The following is a 22,136-nucleotide window of genomic DNA, read 5'->3' on the forward strand; positions in this document are numbered from 1 at the left end:
GTCCACTGAGTCAGTGATGCCATCCAACCATCTCATCCTCTATCGTCCCCTTCTGTTCCTACCTTCAATCATTCCCAGCATCAGGGTCTTTTCAAATGATTCAGCTCTTCACATCAGGTGCCCAAAGTATTGGAGTTTCAGCTTTAACATCAGTCCTTTCAGTGAACATTCAGGACTTATTTCCTTTAGGATGGACTGACTGGATCTCCTTGCAGTCCAAGGGACTCTCAAGAGTCTTCTCCAACACCACAGTTGAAAAGCATCAACTCTTTGGTGCTCAGCTTTCTTTATAGTTCAATTCTCACATCCATACATGACTACTAGAAAAACCATAGCCTTGACTAGACGGACGTTTGGTGGCAAAGTAATGTCTCTGCTCTTTATTATGCTGTCTAGGTTGGTCATAACTTTTCTCCCAAGGAGCAAGTGTCTTTTAATTTCATGACTGCAGTCATCATCTTGCAGTGAAGGGTCATCCTTTAGCCCTGATATAGAGATAGGATCGTTCTGAAGCCACTTTGTGTGATATTATAGTTGCTGTAGATTTCATATACTTAATTGATGAATGATATATCTTTTTCAACTCTGCTACATTAGCCTACATTAACCATCAACTTCCAGATGTTCAAGCTGGCTTTAGAAAAAGCAGAGGAACCAGAGATCAAATTGCCAACATCTGCTGGATCATCGAAAAAGCAAGAGAGTTCCAGAAAAACATCTCTTTCTGCTTTATTGACTATGCCAAAGCCTTTGACTCTGTGGATCACAATAAACTGTGGAAAATTCTTCAAGAGATGGGAATACCAGACCACCTGACCTGCCTCTTGAGAAATCTGTATGCAAGTCAGGAAACAACAGTTATAACTGGACATGGAACAGCAGACTGGTTCCAAATAGGAAAAGGAGTACATCAAGGCTGTATATTGTCACCCTGCTTATTTAACTTATATGCAGAGTACATCATGAGAAACGCTGGGCCGGATGAAGCACAAGCTGGAATCTAGTTTGCCGGGAGAAATATCAATAACCTCAGATATGCAGATGACACAATCCTTATGGCAGAAAGTGAAGAAGAAATAAATAATGTGCATGAAGGAAAAGAGGAGAATGAATTCAAAGACTTAGACTGTGGTTTTAGATCTTGCACAGGGCGGTGGAGGGTTTGGGGGTGCTTTGTGTGTGCCATCTAATATTTCTGGGCCTCAAAAAGGATTGTAATCTCTCTTCTGCCTGGAGAATAGAGCCAGAGCCCCTGAAATCACTCCAGGCAGATGGAGGCGGATGCTGCTTGTGGTGCTTCAGAGATGTGACCCATGGTGCTTTCAGTGTTCTGTGAGGCTGACTCTTGACATGGCCCTAGATGTTCACCACTGACCAGGCAGCTGCCCTCAGAATTTCCACCAACATTAATGACAACCAGTAAGGTCCACAGGGTTAGTTATGCTGTGAGAGGTGGGCAGAGACTGGTAAGTGAGACTGAATTGGCTCTTTCTTGACCAAAGTCATCTACATGCACTCCAAGTGGAAAAGGAGTGGGTGCATGGTGAAATTAAGATATAGATGTAGAGTGGAGACAATCTTATCCTCTCTTCTCTTCAACAACAAAGGAGATTAGATTCAGCAATTGGTAGGAAAAAAGGGGAAAAGGTCATTTACCCCTTACTTTTCCATCCTTCACCACAGTGTCATGAGTGTTTTCCAAGGCCAGAAAAGTCCCTTGGAGTTTAAGGGATACTTAAGAGTTTGACTTGGAGGGCCATCCACAAGCCCTCTTCTCAGTTCTGATTATCCTTTTGTTGTTCAGTCACTCAGTCATGTCTGACTCTTTGTGACCCCATGGACTATAGCATGGCAGGCTTCCCTGTCGTTCACCAACTCCTGGAGCTTGCTCAAACTCATGTCCACTGAGTCAGTGATGCCATCCAACTACCTCGTCCTCTGTTGTCCCCTTCTTCTCTGGCCCTCAGTCTTTCCCAGCATCAGGGTGTTTTCCAATAAGTCAGCTCTTTGGATCCCCGGTGATCATTTAGGGAATCATAATGCTGCTGATAGGGTGCTGAAGCATTTCTGTTGTCTTTTTGTTATTGGTTTCTAGCCTGATAACACTGTGGGCAGAGAGAAAGAATGGTTTAAATTTATTGAGGTTTGTTTTACAGCCCAGGATATGGTCTATCTTGGTGCACTTTCCATGCGCACTTGAAACAAGTGTGGTAGAATATTCTCTAAATATCAGTTTGATCCTGTTGCTTGATGGTGTCACTGAATTCTTCTATATCCTTGCTCATTTTCACTGTAGTTATTCTATCAGTTGTGGAGAGAGAGGAGTGGGAAGTCTCTAAATGTAATTCTGTATTTGTCTATTTCTTCTTTCAGTTCTGTCAGTTTTTGCTTCACAAATTTTACATCTCTATTTTTGGGAATACATATTTAGGAATGCTTTGTCTTCTTGGTGGATTGACCTTTTTATCACTATATAATGTCTCTCTGTATCTATTAATAGTAAATTTCTATATTCTAAAGTCTATTTTGTGTGCATGCATGCTAAATCGCTTCAGTCATGTCCAGCTCTTTGCAACCCTATGGACTGTAACCCACCAGGCTCCTCTACCCATGGGATTCTCCAAGCAAGAATATCAGAGTGGGTTGCCATGCCCTACTCCAGGGGATTTTCCTGACCCAGAGGTTGAACCCATGTCTCTCATGTCTCCTGTATCGTCAAGCAGGTTCTTTACTACTAGCACCACCTAGAAAGTCCAAAGTCTATTTTATTTGATGTTAATTTAGTCATTTCTTCTTTCCACTGTATGATTAATATTTGCAGGATTGAACTTCTCCACCCTTTTATTTTCAACCTGTTTCTACCATATTTGAAACAATTTTCTTGTAAGAAGTATATAGTTGGAGTGTGTTTTAATATACTCTGCCAATCTCTGCTTTTAATTGGTGTATTCAGATATCTTATATTTAGTATAGTTACCAAGATGTTAGGACACAAGTCTGCCATTTTATTTTATTTTTCTTTCTGTTTTCTCCATTTTTCATATCTCTATTATCCTGTTACATTCCTGTAAGGTAGTTGGCCACTTTTAGATTGCTATTTTGACTTATGGGCTTCCTTGGTGGCTCAGTGGTAAAGTACCCACACCTGCCAATGCAAGAAAAACAAGTTTAAACCCTGGGTTGGGAAGATCCCCTGGAGAAGGAAGTGGCAACCCACTGCAATATTCTTGCCTGGGAAATCCCATGAACAAAGGAGCCTGGTGGTCCTACAGTACATAGGGTTGCCAAGAATTGGACACAACTGAAGCAACTTAGCACACAGTGTAACTTTTAAAATGGAAATTCTGGGTATTGTAATATGTGTATTTAACTTATCACAGTCCACCTATATTATTATTTTACCAGTTGGAGATAAGTATACAAAGTTTACTTCCCCTTCATCCCTTCAACTTCCCCTGTTTACAATAAAATTATCTAAAATTTCCTTCCTCTACATAAATTTAGAACCACATCAGTCTGTGTTATAATATTTTCTTCAACCATTAAACATAATTTAGAAAGCTCAAGGGGAAAAAGGAAAGTCTACTTCCCCCCCCCCACTTTTTTTTGCTACTTTCTTCCTTCTTGGTACTCGAAGTCTTCTTTTACTCTTTCCTTCTGCTTCAGAACATTCCTTGGTCATTCTTTTAGTTAGATCTGCTGGTTGCAAATTCCCTTGGTTAATATTCCTTTACCTAAGAATGTACTAATTGTCCTTTCATTCTTGAAGGATATTTTCCCTGGTTATAGATTCTGGGTTGACAGCTCTTTTCTTTCAGTTCAGTCGTTCAGTTGTGTCTGACTCTTTGCGACCCCATGGATGGCAGCACGCCAGGCTTCCCTGTCCTTCACCAACTCCTGGAGCTTGCTCACATTCATGTCGAAGAGTCGGTGATGCCATCCAAACATCTCATCTTCTGCCATCCCCTTTTCCTCTAGCCTTCAATCTTTCCCAGCATCAGGATCTTTTCCAGTGAGTCAGTTCTTCACATCAGGTGACCAAAGTGTTGGAGTTTCAGCTTCAGCATCAGTCCTTCCAATGGATATTCAAGACTGATTTCCTCTAGGATGGACTGGTTTGATCTTCTGGCAGTCTAAGGGACTCCTCAGAGTCTTCTCCAACACCACAGTTCAAACATATCAGTTGTTTGGTTCTCAGCCTTCTTTATGGTCCAACTCTCACATCCATACATAACTACTGGAAAAACCATAGCTTTGACTAGATGGACCTTTGTTGGCAAAGTAATCTCTGCTTTTTAATATACTGTCTAGGTTGGTCATAGCTTTTCTTCTATGGAGCAAGCATCTTTTAATTTAATGGCTGCAGTCATCATCTGCAGTGATTTTGGAGCCCACGAAAAGAAAGTCTCTCAATGTTTCCATTGTTTCTCCATCTATTTGCCATGGAGTGATGGGACTGGATGCCGTGATCTTAGTTTCCTGAATGTTGAGTTTTAAGCCAGCTTTTTCACTTCCTCTTTCACCCTCACCGAGGGGCTCTTTAGTTCCTCTTCACTTTCTGCCATAAGGGTTGTGTCATCTGCATATTTGAGGTTACTGATATTTCTCCCGGCAATCTTGATTCCAGCTTGTGCTTCATCTAGCCCAGCATTTTGCTTGATGTACTCTGTGTATAAGTTAAATAAGCAGGGTGGAAATATACAGCCTTGACATACTCCTTTTCCAATTTGGAACCAATCTGTTGTTCCAAATCCGGTTCTAACTGTTGCTTCTGACTGGCATACAGATTTCTCAGGAGACAGGTAAGGTGATCTGGTATTCCCATCTCTTGAAGAATTTTCCATGGTTTATTGTGATCTACACAGTCAAAGGCTCTGGTGTAATCAGTAAAGCAGAAGTAGATGTTTTTCTGGAATTATCTTGCTTTTCCCATGGCCCGACAGATGTAGGCAATTTGATCTCTGGTTCCTCTGCCTTTTCTAAATCCAGCTTGAACATCTTGAAGTTCACACTTCATGTACTGCTGAAGCCTGGCTTGGAGAATTTTGAGCATTACTTTACTAGTGTGTGAGATGAGTGTAATTGTGCAGTAGTTTGAACATTCTTTGTCATTGCCCTTCTTTGGGATGGAAGGAATACTGACATTTTCTAGTCCTGTGGCCACTGATGAGTTTTCCAAATTTGCTGGCATATTGAGTGCAGCACTTTCACAGCATCATCTTTTAGAATTTGAAATAGCTCAGTTGGAATTCTATCACCTCCATTAGCTTTGTTCATAGTGATGCTTCCTAAGGCCTACGTGACTTCACATTCCAAGATTCTGGCTCTAGGTGAGTGATCACACCATCGTGGTTATCTGGGTTGTGAAGATCTTTTTTGTATAGTTCCCCTGTGTATTCTTACCATGTCTTCTTAATATCTACTGTTTCTGTTAGGTCCATACCATTTCTGTCCTTTATTGTGCCCATCTTTGCATGAAATATTCCCTTGGTATCTCTAATTTTCTTGAAGAGATGTCTAGTCTTTCCCATTCTGTCTTTTCTTTCAACACTTGGAAAATATTGTGTCCCTTCCTTCTGGCCTCCACGATTTCTGATGAACAGACTGGGGATGGTCCTGAACCACCATGGAGGCAGAGCATGACATGTCCCTCAAGTATCTGCCATCTCTGTCTCCCTGTCTAAAGAGCAGTAGGATCCAGGCACTACTCCCCATCCCACTATGTAAGTAGGGTTGGGGGTAAAAGTCTCCTGTTGTTTCTGAGTTTGGCCTTGCACATGAGCTACTTCATGATCATGGTTTACTTGAATGTCACTCAGTTCTGTGGTGAGTCTCAGATTGATTTGGTTTTGGTCAGCAGCTGACCTCCAGGATCCATGTCCTCCCTAGGTGATTGCTGCCACCAGCATGACATCCTCAGAGGAGACTAATTTGGAGGCAGTCTCCTTTAGTGTCCTGCTGACCCACACCTATGTAAGACCTGCCATTTCATCTCTCTAAATGGCAACAAGATGTAATTGTTGTGTGCTGACCAGGGATAAATTGAGAAAATCACCACAGGGAAGACATGTTCATTTCCCAGGGCTTTCATAACAAAGTAGCACAAATGATGTGGCTTATAATAACAGAAATTTACTCTCTCACAGGTATGGAGACCAGGCCAGAAGTTCAGAATAAATGTGCTGGCAGGGCCATGCTCCTCCTGAAGGCTGTTAGGAAGGCTCCTCCCTTGCCTCCTCTAGCTTCGAGTGGCCCCTGGCAGCATTATCCAACCTCTGTTTCTGTCTTCATATGACTGTCTTTCCAATGCATGTGTCTATGTCCAATCCCCCTCTTGTAATAAGGACCAGTTGTATGGATTACAGCTCATCCCAGTGGCCTTACTTTAACAATCAAATCTACAAAGACCTTATTTGCAAGTAAGATCACATTCATAGTGTTAAGGCTTCAGCATCCTTTTGGGGAACACAGAGGGAAAAGGCTTAAAAAGTGAAACTGAATATAAATGTTAACAGAGTACAAGGAACTAAAACCCTGTTGAGGACACTCTCATGAGCCCATTCTTGTTTTTGGATGTTTCATGTAAATGCAATCATATCTTCATGTGATCTTTTTCCTGGCTTCTTTCACTTAGCATAATGCTTTCAAAGCTTACTCACATTGTCACATGTAACTGTACTCCATTCCTTTTTAAAAATATATTTTAAAAAAATATTTATTTATTCACTGCATCAGGTCTTAGTTGCAGCACATAAAATCTTCATTGTGTGCCCAGTCTCCCTAGTTGCGGCATGCAGTCTCAGTAGTTGTGGCACACAGGCTCTCTAGTTGTGGCACATGGGCTGTGGAGCAGGAGGGCTCAGTAATTATCAAGTCCAGTCTTAGCTGTTCCATGGCATGTGAAATCTTAGTTTGAAAACTAGAGATCGTACCTGTGTCCCTTACTTTGGAAAGTGGATTCTTAACCACTGGACCACCATGGAAGTCCCTACCCCATTCCTTTTTATGGCTAAGTAATACTCCATTATATGTATATATACATCGTGTGTGTGTGTGTGTGTGTGTGTGTGTGTGTGTGTGTGTGTGTGTGTGTGTGTGTATCCATTCATTAGTTGTCCATTTGGGTTGTTTTCACTTTATTTTACTATTATGAATAATGATGCTTTACCATTCATGTAGAATTTTTGGACTGAACATGTGTTGTCAGTCCTCTTGGATATATACCTAGGAAGTGAAATTACTGCATCATATGGTAATGTATGTTTAACTTTTTGAGGCAATGCCAAACTGTTTTCTACAGCAGTTGTGTCATTTTACATCTTCACCAGCTGTGGACAAGGGTTAAATTTATCCACATGCTCATCAGTATCTGTTATTTTTTCTCTTAAAAAAAATGGGAATATGAAGTGGTATCTTGTTTTGATTTACATTTCCCCAATGACAAATGATGTTCATTATTTTTTTTTCATGTGTTTATTGGCCATTTGTGTATCTTATTTGAAGAAACTCCTATTCAAAACTTTCACTCATTTAAAAATTGGGTTATCTGTCTTCTTGTTGTAGAGTTGTAAGAGTTCATTATATATTCTGGATATGAGATCTTTATCAGGTTTGGCAAATATTTTTGCCCATCTTTAGGCTGTCTTTTCACTTTCTAGATAGTGTTACTTAATGGGAAAATGTTTTAAATTTTGATTAAATATAACTCCTGTTTTTCTTTGGTGCTTTTGATGTCATATATTAGAAACTGTTGTCTAATCCATGGTCATGAAGATTTGCCCTTGTTTTCTTCTAAGATTTTTATAGTTTTAACTCTTACATGTGGGTCTTTGATCCATTTTCAGTTAATGGTTTTATATCATGCAAGATAAGCATCCAAATTTACTATTTTGCATGTGAATAGCCAGTGGTCCCAGCACTATTTGTTGTTTCTATCCATTAATCTATTACAGACATTCTTCATCCTCTTGTGTATATCCCACATATACAGACAGCTCTCTAGTGTTGAACTAGGCAATTGCCTGCCCTCTGGGATCCCTGGCATGTTCCTCCCCACATGCCCATCAGCTCAACCAGGGTCACTTAGGAACTTCCCAGCCTTCATTCCTTCCCAAAGCAAGAGCAAGAAACAGATGTTTCTCATTATTTGAGTCATAGATCAAAGCTATCCATTGTTCACATGGGGCAGTTTGTCATTCTATTTTCATTCTTTTTTCACATTTATTTTCACCAATCACCATCCCGTTTCTCAGAGGAGTGATAATGGCAGGATAGTTCTCTGTTTACTCTAAGAGTGTATCAAAAAGTGAACAAGAAAAAAAGCAAGATCCCCTATCAGGACCTCTGCTGAGATCTGCACACAACTCCTTAAACCAAAATGACCTTTGCAGCTGAGGAAATTTCAAGCCTCAGCATTTGGCATTGGTGTTCCTGTTAGTGTTTGCCGTGGCATTCTCGCAGGGTTTGTGAGCCTCACATATGTACTCAGTTGTTGCAGATCATTTTTCCTTTTACACGTCTCTTTAGTGATCTTAGGGCTTCCCTGGTGGCTCAGCTGGTAAAGAATCAGCCAGTAATGTGGGAGACCTGGGTTTGATCCCTGGTTGGGAGGATGCCCTGGAGAAGAGAAAGGCTACCCACTCCAGTATTGTGGCCTGGAGAATTGCATGGACTGTATAGACCATGGGGTTGCAAAGAATTGGACACAACTGAGCGACTTTCACTTAGTGATCTCAGGTCATCAGTAGCCTGAGAATCTCTGGCTGGGTAGGCAATAGGCAGAGGATACTGTAGAGGGAGACCTGGAAATGCATAGCTGTATTAGAGATGGACTTCTGTTGGTGTGTGAAGACAGTGGTGTTGGGGACAAAGCAAATGTGAATAAAGAGATAGGGAGGCACACCTAGAACTGATGATACAGGCTAACCTGGCTCACTTACCTGCACCAGACAGCTGATTCTCCCAGGCATGCATGGGACAGGGGTGACTCTCTACCCCATGATCATATCACCAGTTCTCAGCCCACAAAGACCTATTTGCCTTTTGAGATTCACATAAAAGAAAATTTCCAATCCACTTAAATCTTTAAATTTATCCCTGAATTGAAAAGTCATACCCTTGCTTACCCTGTGAGTGTGTCAGCCAGTGAGAAAACTCCTCTTTGGGAGGAGACTTTCTGAAGAACCTCCATGGGCCCTAGGGAACCAAGTCTCCAGTGACAGTCTCTTTTGGACATGCAGAAACATCTGCATTCAAGTTGCGGGGGGTGGGGGGCGGGGGGCGGGAGGGGGGGGCGACAATCCCCTGCCGGTACAGAGGGCCAGGTCTGCACTAATGTCTTCTGGCCTTGCCATCACACACCTGAGTGAGTGTGTGGGTACGTGGTTGTTTGCCTGTGGGGTCAGGAATGAGACAGCAGCATCTTTGTCCAACGCGTATATAAAATGGATGAAGAAACATCTGCAGATACTGATTTCTTTGAACACAATGTGACTGTCCAGTACATTTATTTCTTCCATTCAGTTCAATTCAAACAAATGAATATGTACTCAGACTCTGCCCTGGGGTGGTTCTGCCCTTGGTTCACCTGGGAGTCCAGGGGATGAGAGGGCAAATGGTCCTCATCTGCTTTCAGGAGTAAAAACAGTTCAGTGACAGGAGGGAGTCAAAGGCAGTCTGAGGTCAGGTGGAAAACACCTAAAATTAACAGTGGCTGTTAGGTTCTGCAGAGTGGGGAGTTCAGGGACCACCAGGTGACACAGGAAGGTTTCAGGGGGGAGATTTGCCTGGGACGACTCTGAGGTTGGTAGATTAGGCAAGGTGAGGGAGAAAAGAAGGGAATGTGGGCCCTGAAGCACAGCGCACCTCAGATGAATGTGATTATCACTGCAAGGGACAAAGTATTATTTACCATTTATCAGGACAGACCTCACAAAAGGAATCGGGAGCTACCTGCAGATCAGGTACAGCAGGAACAGGGCGCCCAGCAGCGCTGCCAGGCCCAGCTTACACCGGGTCCCCGGCCCCGCCTTGGGCCACCGCCACAGCCCGGCCAGAGGCCAGCGCCCCGGCCACGTCGGCGAGCGGGCGGCCAGTCGCTCCACCACCCTGCGCAGCCTCTCCTCGGGGCTCAGGCCGCCCAGGGTCTGCGCCAGGCGGTACACGTCGTTGGTGTAGGGGGCGCCGCCGTGGTCCCGCACCAGCTCCTCCACCAGCCCCATCAGCTCGCCAACCTGCGCCTCGCGCTCCCCGTCGGCCGCTCGGTTGTCGAAGGCGCAGCAGCGACCCCCGCACTCGGCCACCAGCTCCCGGAGGGCGCGGTTGTCCGTGTCGCGCACGTACTGCTGCAGCGAGCCCCCCACCAGGTCCTCCCTGCGGGTGAAGACCACGACGGCGCGCGCCGCAATGCCCGCCCCGAAGAGCGCCTTCACCCCGCGCCAGGCCCGCAGGTCCTGGGCGGTGAAGCGGCCGAGCTGGGTCACCAGGAGCACGGCGTGGGGCCCCGGGGCCGACAGCAGGTAGCAGCGGGTTCTCTCCTCGAAGCCCGGGTCTGCCTGGGCGACCTCGGGGCTGAAGAGGTCGGGGGTGTCGAGGATTCCCACGTCCCACGAGGCCCAGCGGCAGCTCCCCGTGGCGCAGGCCCGGGTCACCGCCGTGGCCACGAGCCTGGAGAGGAAGTGCTTCCGCTGGAGGATGCTGTTGCCCGTGGCGCTCTTCCCGGTCCCCGACCTCCCGGCCAGGAGGAGGCGCAGCCTGCGCTCCTGCGGGGCGGACCTGAACTCCTGGAAACCTGTGGGCACCGGTGGTCTGTAAGCTTCGGAACCTGAGAGCGACATGTCCTGGTCCCCGGGTCTCCTGGACGCCTTGCGAGCAAAGGAGAACAGAGCGCTTCCACAGTTGTGTTTGGGACCAAACCTTTACTTGTTTCCCTTGTGGCTCAGCTGGTAAAGAATCTGCCTGCAGTACGGGAGACCTGGGTTGGATCCCTGGGTTGGAAAGACCCACTGAAGAAGTGAAAGGTTACCCATTCCAGTATTCTGGCCCGGAGAATTCCATGGACTGAATTGTCCATGGGATCGCGCAGTCTGACATGACTGGGCGACTTTCACTGTAACTTTACTGAGTGACCTGGTGTGAGATTTGGACACTCCAAGGGGGTCTCTACCTGTCTATTTCTTCAGTCTTTAGTGCCACACGTGCACCTGTAGGTGCTCCAGCTGCTGCTGAACATTTCTCTAGAGGATGCGCCTTTGTAATACAGACCATTACTTCCTCTGATATGATCTGTCATCCAGGCTGTGCAGAGCTGGTCCTTCTTTTCCCTGATGCCCTCCCACTGGAGAAAGGGGTGGGGCAGTGGGCCCAGTGCGGAGGGCTATCTGGAGTCCCCTAGCCGGAGATTGAATCGTAGACCTGTCCTCTACCAGCCTTGTAACCCTGGGAGCTGCTTAATCTAAGTGTTAAACCTCTTCTGCAAACGGAATCAATGCTGTAGCGCTGTCCTCATAGAGAATCAGAAAATAAGATGAGATCAACTCTCTTCCTTCCCTTCCTGCCTCCCTCCTCCTCCTCTCTTGTCTCTTAAATCTGCTGCCTAATAAGACACTTGTGTAGCCCCCCATCCTTGTTCCCTAACACCTTCTACCTGGTGAACCATGTTCCCTCTAATACACGACTTGATGCCCTCTACATCCACTTCTGTGTATTCATTTTACTTTGGAAACAGAGATACAGGTTAGTCAAAGAACTTAATATCTCACAGCAGGGTGGGGGTAAAGATCCAGGTGAAGTGCCAGCCCCAGGGCTCTTGCTGCTTCACCCCAGCATCAAGTCACCTCTCTGCTTCTCTTGTTCAGTCTTGAATTAGCCCATCCCCCTACCATCCAGGGGGGTTCACACCTGGGGGCAAATACACATTGTGAGACGTGTTCTTACCATAGGCATTTTCTTCATCTCTTGTCACCTTCCATCCTCCCATGATTACCTGAAAGAATCCCAGACACAATTTATTCATTCACTCTTTCATCAAATAGGTGTAACTGCCTACAGTGTGCCAGGCCAGGTCTAAAATGCTGGTGACCTCATAGTGAGAATGTCGTAGTTCCTGCCTTCCCCGGGGCATTGGAAAGAGATTGGAAGAAATGCTCAGCAAAGACATTTGGAGGAGCCTAGTCTGGGGTTGGGATGATACTGTGAGAACACCTGGTAAGCTTGGCTTTGTCGTCTCAGGGCTCCCAAATGCAAAGAGCAGAGGGGAGATGGTAACATTTACTCCATGTCAAGATGAGCCCCTTAGCTGGTCTGGAAATCAGTAGAGCTTATTGTAGGGGCTGTAGGATACCTGGTCCTGAAGAGCATGTACAACTTGCTTGCCCCCAGTCCCAGTGCAGAGGCAGTAGATTGAACACTGCCTAGTGCTCTGGCCAGCCTGCCAGGACTGCCCCCAGAGTACCTCCCAGTGCCCAGGATCCTACTCCATCCCCTACTGCTCCCCTCAAAGGCAGAAGCCACCACTGCCATTGGGTAGATGAGCACCAGGGAAGGAACAGAGAAAGCTCTGTGGTCTGGCTCCAACCCTTTGGTTCCCCATCCTGCCTCTAACCAAGGAGTACACACCGAGGAAAAATGGAACCAGCTCAGAAGTGAGGCCCCAAGTCCTCAGGCCCTGGCTGTGCCCCCAGACAAAGTGAAGACAGTCATAAATCTGGGGGAAGATTAAGCTCCCTCAAGACTCCCGCTCTTGCTGCTTGGCTTTTGACTCCTCCCACAATAGGGTGGCAGCTGGTACAGAGCCTAGGAGAAGCCCTGGCTGGCACCTGGCTCTGGCTGTAGCCCCTCTGACTTCAGCCCTGCCTCCCACCACTGCAGTGGCTGCCAGCACACCCTAGGAGAAGACACAGTCACCGCTCGCTTCCAGTCTCCAGTTTTCCCACCAAAGCCACCAGGCACATGCACAATGCAAAGGGACACTCCCACACAAGGACATGCCTTCAAGAGCAGGATAGGTGACCGTTTCACCTAATTTCATAGCAGTAGGCTGAGAAAGTTAAAGAAAATGAGAAAACAGAGGCACATATTTTAAATGAAAGAACAAGATAACAGAGACAAATAATTTGCTTGCCAAAGAGTCCAAAGCAGCAGTAATAAAAATGCTAACTGAACTTGAGAAAATGCAGCTGAACACAGTAGGAACTTCAGCAAAGAACTAGGAAATAGAAAAACCAGTCAGAGCTGATGATTATGATAACTGAAATGAAAAACATGCTAGAAGGAATTCAGGCCAGCTGAGGTGACACAGAAGAACACATAAGACAGAAGAGTGGAAATCACTTAACCAGAACAGCAAAAAGAAAAACACGTTTAAAAAATGGATGATATAGAAAAGTATAACTTTCCAAAACTGAACCAGGAAGAAATAGAAGATCTCAACAGACTGATCACAAGCATGGAAATCAAAACTGTAATCAGAAATCTTCCAGCAAACAAAAGCCCAGGACCAGATGGCTTCACAGCTGAATTCTACCAAAAAATTTAGAGAAGGGCTAACACCTATCTTACTCAAACTCTTCCAGAAAATTGCAGAAGAAGGTAAACTTCCAAATTCATTCTATGAGGCCACCATCACCCTAATTCCAAAACCAGACAAAAATGCCACAAAGAAAGAAAACTACAGGCCAATATCACTGATGAACATAGATGCAAAAATTCTTACCAAATTCTAGCAAACAGAATCCAACAACATATTAAAAAGATCATACATCATGACCAAGTGGGCTTTATCCCAGGAATGCAAGGATTCTTTAATATCTGCAAATCAATCAATGTAATACACCACATTAAAAGATTGAAAGATAAAAACCATATGATTATTTCAATAGATGCAAAAAAAGTCTTTGACAAAATTCAACATCCATTTATGATAAAAACTCTCCAGAAAGCAGGAATAGAAGGAACATACCTCAACATAATAAAAGCTATATATGACAAACCCACAGCAAACATTATCCTCAATGGTGAAAAATTGAAAGCACTTCCCCTAAAATCAGGAATAATACAAAGGTGCCCACTCTCACCACTACTTATCCAATGTAGTTTTGGAAGTGTTGCCACAGTAATCAGAGCAGAAAAAGAAATAAAAGGAATTCAGATAGGAAAAGAAGAAGTGAAACTCTCACTGTTTGCAAATGACATGATCCTCTACATAGAAAACCCTAAAGACTCTACCAGAAAATTATTAGAGCTAATCAATGAATATAGTAAAGTTGCAGGATATAAAATTAACACACAGAAATTCCTTGCATTCCTATACACTAACAATGAGAAAACAAAGAGAAACTAAGGAAAGAATACCATTCACCATTGCAACAAAAAGAATAAAATACTTAGGAGCATATCTACCTAAAGAAACAAAAGACCTATACATAGAAAACTATAAAACACTGATGAAAGAAATCAAAGAGGACACAAATAGATGGAGAAATATACCGTGTTCATGGATTGGAAGAATCAATATTGTGAAAATGAGTATACGAACCAAAGCAATCTATAGATTCAGCGCAATCCCTATCAAGCTACCAATGGTATTCTTCAAATAAATAAAACAAATAATTTCACAATTTGTATGGAAATAGAAAAAAACTCGAATAGCCAAAGCAATCTTGAGAAAGAAGAATGGAACTAGAGGAATCAACCTGCCCAACTTCAGGCTCTCCTACAAAGCCACAGTCATCAAGACAGTATGGTACTGGCACAAAGACAGAAATGTAGATCCATGGAAGAGAATAGAAAGCCCAGAGATAAATCCACGTACCTATGGACACCTTACCTTCAACAAAGGAGGCAAGGATATACAATGGAAAAAAGACAACCTCTTTAACAAGTGGTGCTGGGAAAACTGGTCAACTACTTGTAAAAGAATAAAACTAGAACACTTTCTAATACCATACACAAAAATAAACTCAAAATGGATTAAAGATCTAAATGTAAGATCAGAAACTATAAAACTCCTAGAGGAGAACATAGGCAAAACACTCTCTGACATGAATCACAGCAGGATCCTCTATGACCCACCTCCCAGAATATTGGAAATAAAAGCAAAACTAAACAAATGGGACCTAATTAAACTTAAAAGCTCTTGCACAACAAAGGAAACTATAAGTAAGATGAAAAGACAGCCTTCAGAATGGGAGAAAATAATATTAAATGAAGAAACAGACAAAGGATTAATCTCAAAAATATACAAGCAACTCCTGCAGCTCAACTCCAGAAAAATAAATGACCCAATCAAAAAATGGGTCAAAGAACTAAACAGACCTTTCTCCAAAGAAGACATACAGATGGCTAACAAACACATGAAAAGATGCTCAATATCAATCATTATCAGAGAAATGCAAATCAAAAACTCAGTGAGGTACCATTACACACCAGTCAGGATGGCTGCTATCCAAAAGCCTACAAGCAATAAATACTGGAGAGGGTGTGGGGAAAAGGGAACCCTCTTACTCTGTCGTGGGAATGCAAACTAGTACAGCCACTATGGAAAACAGTGTGGAGATTCCTTAAAAAACTGGAAATAGAACTGCCATATGACCCAGCAATACCACTTCTGGGCATACACACTGAGGAAACCACATCTGAAAGAGACACGTGTACCCCAATATTTATCGCAGTACTGTTTATAATAGCCAGGACATGGAAGCAACCTAGATGCCCATCAGCAGACGAATGGATAAGGAAGCTGTGGTACATATACACAATGGAATATTACTCAGCCATTAAAAAGAATTCATTTGAATCAGTTCTAATGAGATGGATGAAACTGGAGCCCATTATACAGAGTGAAGTAAGCCAGAAAGAAAAACACCAATCCAGTATACTAACACATATATATGGAATTTAGAAAGATGATAACGATAACCCTATATGCAAGACAGAAAAAGAAACACATATGTATAGAACAGACTTTTGGACTCTGTGGGAGAAGGTGAGGGTGGGATGATCTGAGAGAACAGCATCGAAACATGTATATTATCAAGTGTGAAACAGATCGCCAGTCCAGATTAGATGCATGAGACAAGTGCTCAGGGCTGGTGCACTGGGAAGACCCAGAGGGATGGGATGGGGAGGGAGGTGGGAGGGGGGTTCAGGATGGGGAACACATGTAAACCCATGGCTGATTCATGTCAATGTATGGCAAAAACCACTAAAATATTGTAAAGTAATTAGCCTCCAACTAAGAAAAATAATTGGGGGAAAAAAACCTACAGCTAGCATCAAAAAAATTAAAAAAAAGAAAGAATGGATGATAGTTTATGGGTCCTCTGGGACAACATCAAGTGTACTAACATTCACGTTATAGGAAGAGATGAGAGAGAAGTGGGTCAAAAATGTGTTTGGTGAAATTATAATTGAAAAGTTTCCTAACTTGAGGAAGAAAACAGATAATCGGGTACAAGAGGCATGGGGCACTGCTGTCAGAATGGCTATCATCAGAAAACAAGAAATAACTTGTGTTGGTGAGGATGTAGAGAAAAGGGAGCCCTAGTGCACTGATAGTGAGAATGTCAATTGTTACAGTAATGGTAGAAAACAGCATGGTGGCTCCTTGAAAAGTTAAAAATAGAACTTCCATATGATCTAGCAGTTTTACTCCTGGGTATATATCCAAAGGAAATTAAAACACTAATTCAGAAAAATGTATGCATTCCAAGATTCATAGCAGCATTATTGATAATAACCAAGATATGAAAGCAACCTAAATGTCCATCAATAGATGATTAGGTAAAGAAGCTGTTTTATATATACATGTACATTGGCTTCCCTGGTGGCTCAGACAGTAAAGAATTTGCCTGTAGTGCAGGAGAGCTGGGTTTGATCCCTGGGTTGAGAACATCCCCCTGGAGAAGGAAAAGGCTACCCACACCCGTATCCTTGCCTGGAAAATTCCATGGACAGAGAAGCCTGGTGGGCTACAGTCCATGGGATCCTAAAGAGTTGGACACAACTGAGTGATTAACACTTTCATTTTTGATTATCTCTTTTTTTGATATATATATAGATAGATTTTATATATATATATATATATATATATATATATATATATATATATATATAATGGAATAAACCTCAGCCATAAAAAAGGATGAAATTTTTCCATTTGCATCAACATGGATGGACCTAGAGGGTATTATATTTATTGAAATAGGTCATATTCATTGAAATAAGTCATATGAAAGAAAAATACTGTATGTTTTCACAATCTGAAAAAAAAAAAAGTTACATATAACAAAAGAGAAACAGACTTACCAGTACAAAGAATGAATTAGTAGTTACCACTGAGGACAGGGCTTAAGGGGAAGGAAAGATCAGAGAAAAGGATTAAGAGGTAAAAAATATTAGGTATAAAATTAAGATAAGGAATTCTCTGGCAGTCCAGTGGTTGGGGATTTCACTGCCAAGGGCAAGGGTTTGATCGCTGTTTGGGGAACTAAATCCCAGAGGCCACAGGGTGTGGCCAAGAAATAAAAGATACAAAAATGTAATGTACAAAAAATATACTTAATATTTTATATTAACTTTACATGAACCATAATCTATTTAAAAAATGTCAAATCACTATATTGTACACTTGAAAATACTATAATATTTTAAGTCAACTGTATGTCAGTTAAAAATAAGTAAACAAACAAGTCTAAATATGATCTGTGTGCTAGAGAGACTAGGAGACTCCCCTCCTCCTCTTTATGCTCTTGCCCTCAAATCTGAGGCTTCTCAAAGTAAAGTGGTTATACTCATTCAAACATTATTTAATACAATTAAACATTTTGTGATCGTTTGCCTGATCCCGTGAGCACCTGAACAAGACAGCACAGGCTCTCCTCAGCCTACTTCCCCAGCCTCATTTCCAGTGTATCCCCGCCCACCCCCAACCCACCAGTCAGCCACTCCAGACATATAAAATTTCAGCGCCTTTCCCAACCCACCTCATGCTTTCCCTCCTAGGACCCTTCATCCCACTCCACATTTCTGCTTGAGTCCTGTCTGTTTTACCATCCATTTCAAGCTCTACCTCTTCACCCACCTGGTTCTTGCAGATAACTGTGTTCTCCCCGATTGGCTCCAACAACAAAGGAAAAGCAAAGACAGAGGCTGGCTCAATAACCTGTCTCAAAGAACTCAGAGGGCCGTTTTGCCTAGAACTCAAGTCAAAGCTGTTTGCATTTCTGCAGTAACTCTCCTGTACCCTCCACCCTCCAAAGCTTTCAGTAAAGTTTGTCCCAGGGGCAAATCCCATGATGTGATTAGTTATTTTGTGTCTAGAAATCAACAGGCTCCCTTAATTGACACCAGAGCTGAGATGAACAAAGAGCTACAAGATTCACAACCAAGAAGACTTTACCTGAAGCAAGATGTCCCTGTCACAGGTGGAAATGAGAAAGTGTGCTACAGGGAATCCACAGAACTCTTGGGTATGCCCTTTGGAACTTCTCACAAAATTTGGAAAGGAATTTGGAAAGTTCTTTTGAGGTTCTTAACAGCTAAAATCTGGGGTTACAAAGGTATACAGTTATTGGAAAAAGTAAAACTTGTACAATCCTTTCTTCTAAAACTTCAAGGGGTCAAGGTTTATTTAGCTAGTCCAGTACTCATTGAACCTGGCATCTTTTGGAATTATTTAGGAGACTGTTAAAAATGTATGTATTTTTATCTTTTGCAAATCTTTTATTTTCTATAGTTCCTTTGATCTTATTGTCCATGTGCAATGCACATTTTTATGTAGCTACAATGCTATCACATACACTATTCACAGTCTGTGTTTTTTCTTAGTATTATACACACCTGCCATATTGCTCCAATCTTTATTTTATGGCTGCATAAATGCTGTTGTGGTGATTCACAATATATAAAAATGTGTATTTCTTAGATTTATATTCCTATATCTACACTTAAAAATATTAAGTTCCCCTCCATGATGAATTATTTTTAAGCATCAAGTTCATGACTTGAGTTTTTGAATCAGTTGTCCTAGTCCCACCCCTTCAGGACACAGCTGTGATGAGGAAATTAACATGGCGCAGCAGCCCACAAAGTCCAGCTTGACTTGGGGAGAAGATATGCAAGAGTTCCTCTAGGGCAAGGGGTCAGAACCAACTTCATAACCTTAGTTGTCTCCTGCACTATGGTGGATAGTGCTGAGAGTGGAGGTTTTGGGAGAATTACAGAGTTTTCACTTTGTAACTTGTTCTGAGGTTGAGTCAGTTCAGTTCAGTTCAGTCGCTCAGTTGTGTCCGACTCTTTGTAACCCCATGAATCGCAGCACGCCAGGCCTCCCTGTCCATCACCAACTCTCGGAGTTTACTCAAACTCATGTCCATTGAGTCGGTGACACCATCCAACCACCTCAGCCTGTTGTCGCCTTCTTCTGCCTTCAGTCTTACCCAGCATCAGGATCTTTTCCAAGGAGTCAGTTCTTTGCATCAGGTGGCCAAAGTATTGAAGTTTCAGCTTCAGCATCAGTCCTTTCAGGGGATATTTAGGATTGATTTCTTTTAGGAATGACTGGTTTGATCTCCTTGCAGTCCAAGGGACTCTCAAGAGTCTTCTCCAACACCACAGTTCAAAACCATCAATATTTTGGCACTCAGCTTTCTTGGCAGTCCTGAGGTTAGCTTTCCCTATAAGTCTCCAGGAATACCTTTTGCCTTTGCTGAATATGCTTTTGGGGAGTGTTTGTTGACTTTGAAAATGTGTTTTGGTGCCTGCAGTAGTTCTAGCAATCACCTTTCTTATTTACTAGGGGATAAGGAAGGATAGGGGCTTCCCAGGTGGCTCGGTGGTAAAGAAATTTGCTGCCAACTCAGAAGACACAAGAGATGCGGGCTTGATCCCTGAGTCAGGAGGATCCCCTGGAGTAGGAAATGCTGACCCACTCCAGTATTCTTGCCTGGAAAATTCCATGGACAGAGGAGCCTGGTGTGCTACAGTCCAGGGGATCATAAAGAGTCAAACATGAGTGACTTAGCATGCACACATACAGAGAAAGAGAGAGAATTTAGTCCCACATAAGAGTATGTGCCTAGAGAAGGAAATGGCAACCCACTCCAGTACTCCTGCCTAGAAAATTTCATGGATGGAGGAGCCAGGTGGGCTACATTCCATGGGTCGCAAAGAGTCGGACATGACTATGTGACTTCACTTTCACTTTCAGGAGTATGTGCATCATGTAGCATCACTGATTCAAGGGACGTGAATTTTGAGCAAACTCCGGGAGATAGTGGAGGACAGAGGAGACTGGTTGGCTACAGTCCAGGAGTTGCACAGAGTTAAACACAACTGAATGACTAAACAACAACAGGAGCACATGCAACGAAAGCTGGAGAGTGATGCTTACTGCTTCTGCTGAACTTACTCTATTTGACACTCAAAACATCCTTACTAACTTACACGTGCGAAGTTTCTGTTTCTAGGTCTTGCTTCCCTTTCTCATGATTACTAGAATGCACACGCTCGCTAGTCAGTTTCACATAGGCTCTTCCGGTTCCCCACAGGTCCTACTCCCGGACTGACTCCCTTTCCCTTACACTCACCTTTCCTGCAGAATTGATGACAGGCTCTAACGTTAGATCCAAGAAGCTCCTGATCTGCTGCCTGCCCTTGGCTGTGGGTGCAGTGACTGGTTTCCTCCCCACCAACAAGGAAGTTTCTGTGCCACTCAGAGCTCAAGAAGCTCAGGGAGGGGAGGGTCCAGTGGTGATGACTTAAAGAGGCAGCAACATTAACCCATGAACTGGTGGGTATGCAGTATTGTCACTGCATATCCTATCCCATGCTGATTCCCTGGTGTCTCAGCTGGTAAAAAATCTTCCTGCAATGCAGGAGACCCTGGATCAGGAAGATACCCTGGAGAAGAGATAAGCTACCCACTCCAGTCGTCTTGGGCTTCCCTGCTTAGCTCAGTCAGTAAAGAATCTGCCTGCAATGAGGAGACCTGGGTTTGATCCCTGGGATGGGGAGGTCCCCTGGAGGAGGGCATGGCAACCTACTCCAGTATTCTTACCTGGAGAATCCTCAGGACAGAGGAACCTGGAGGGCTGCAGTCCATGGGGTCACAAAGAGTTGGACATGACTGAGCAACTAAACACATCTTATCCCATAGCTCTGAGCTATGGTAATGTTTTCCAAAGGTTTCTGTGACACCAGCATCTTGTCCCCAACAGGGGCTATAACATCAGTGAGGAAGAGCATTTTAGGTTTCTGAGACCTCTTCTTATTTCCAACTTTTGACCAATAATCTTATCTCCCGTTGTCTTGCTTTAGGCATTTTAAAATAAAATGACCCCTTGAGTGTCTCCTTCCCAGGGCAGGAATTTTTGAGTGAACATCAGCGTGGACAATGCCACAAAAGTGGTTCTACCTGCCAGGAACATCACCCTCTAGGTTTATTGAGATATGATTGAATGTAACATCATATACATTTAAAATCCATGCTGTATTGATTTGATATACTTATACATTGCAAAAATGATTACCATCACAACATTAGCTAACATCTGCATAACTTCACACAATTACCATTTATTTTTGGTGGTGAGATCTACTATTTTGGCAACATTCAAGTAGGTAGTACCAAATTGCACTATAATCACTGTGTGTGTACCTCCTCATCTTCTCCCTGGAGGTTTGTACTCTTTGACTAACATCTTCAAATTTCTCCCACCCCCCCAGCCCCTAGTAACCACCATTCTACTCTCCATTTCAAGGAATTTGACTTTTTAAAATTCCACATTAACAAGTGATACCATAGAGTATTTGTTGTTCTCTGTCTGACTTATTTCCCTTAGTAAATGCCCTCAACTTCACACAATTGCACTCATCCCACATGCTAGCAAAGTAATGCTGAAAATTCTCCAAGCAAGGCTTCAACAGTACATGAACTGTGAACTTCCACATGTTGAAGCTGGATTTAGAAAAGGCAGAGGAACCAGAGATCAAATTGCCAACACCCGTTGGATAATAGAAAAAACAACAGAATTCCAGAAAAACATCTACTTCTACTTCATTGACGACACTAAAGCCTTTGACTGTGTGGATCAAAACAAACTGTGGAAAATTCTGAAAGAGGTGGGAATACCAGACCA

At 43.1% G+C, this 22,136-nt stretch overlaps 2 protein-coding genes across 2 annotated transcripts in view; one reads left to right on the forward strand and one right to left on the reverse strand.

Annotated features, from left to right (window-relative positions):
- LOC136171070 (GTPase IMAP family member 7-like) overlaps window positions 1-22,136 on the forward strand; it is a 221,791-nt gene that overhangs the window by 181,489 nt on the left and 18,166 nt on the right. The window lies entirely within an intron of this gene.
- On the reverse strand, window positions 9,948-20,680 carry LOC136171118 (GTPase IMAP family member 1-like). Its single transcript, XM_065939816.1, has 3 exons — window positions 20,586-20,680; window positions 11,935-11,983; window positions 9,948-10,789 (listed from the first exon to the last, which is right to left on the reverse strand). The coding sequence occupies exons 2-3, from the start codon at window positions 11,975-11,977 to the stop codon at window positions 9,948-9,950; spliced, it is 885 nt and encodes a 294-aa protein (XP_065795888.1). The 5' UTR covers window positions 11,978-11,983; window positions 20,586-20,680.

The sequence above is a fragment of the Muntiacus reevesi genome, chromosome 6 (assembly GCF_963930625.1).
Source record: "Muntiacus reevesi chromosome 6, mMunRee1.1, whole genome shotgun sequence".
NCBI classification, from domain to species: Eukaryota; Metazoa; Chordata; class Mammalia; order Artiodactyla; family Cervidae; genus Muntiacus; species Muntiacus reevesi.

Bases quoted from the DNA above. Each gene is read 5' to 3' on its own strand.
- LOC136171118 (XM_065939816.1), bottom strand. From the start codon at position 11,977: ATGGGAGGATGGAAGGTGACAAGAGATGAAGAAAATGCCTATG. The intron at 10,790-11,934 runs GTAAGAACACGT...CGGTGCCCACAG, and splicing joins AGATGAAGAAAATGCCTATG to GTTTCCAGGAGTTCAGGTCC.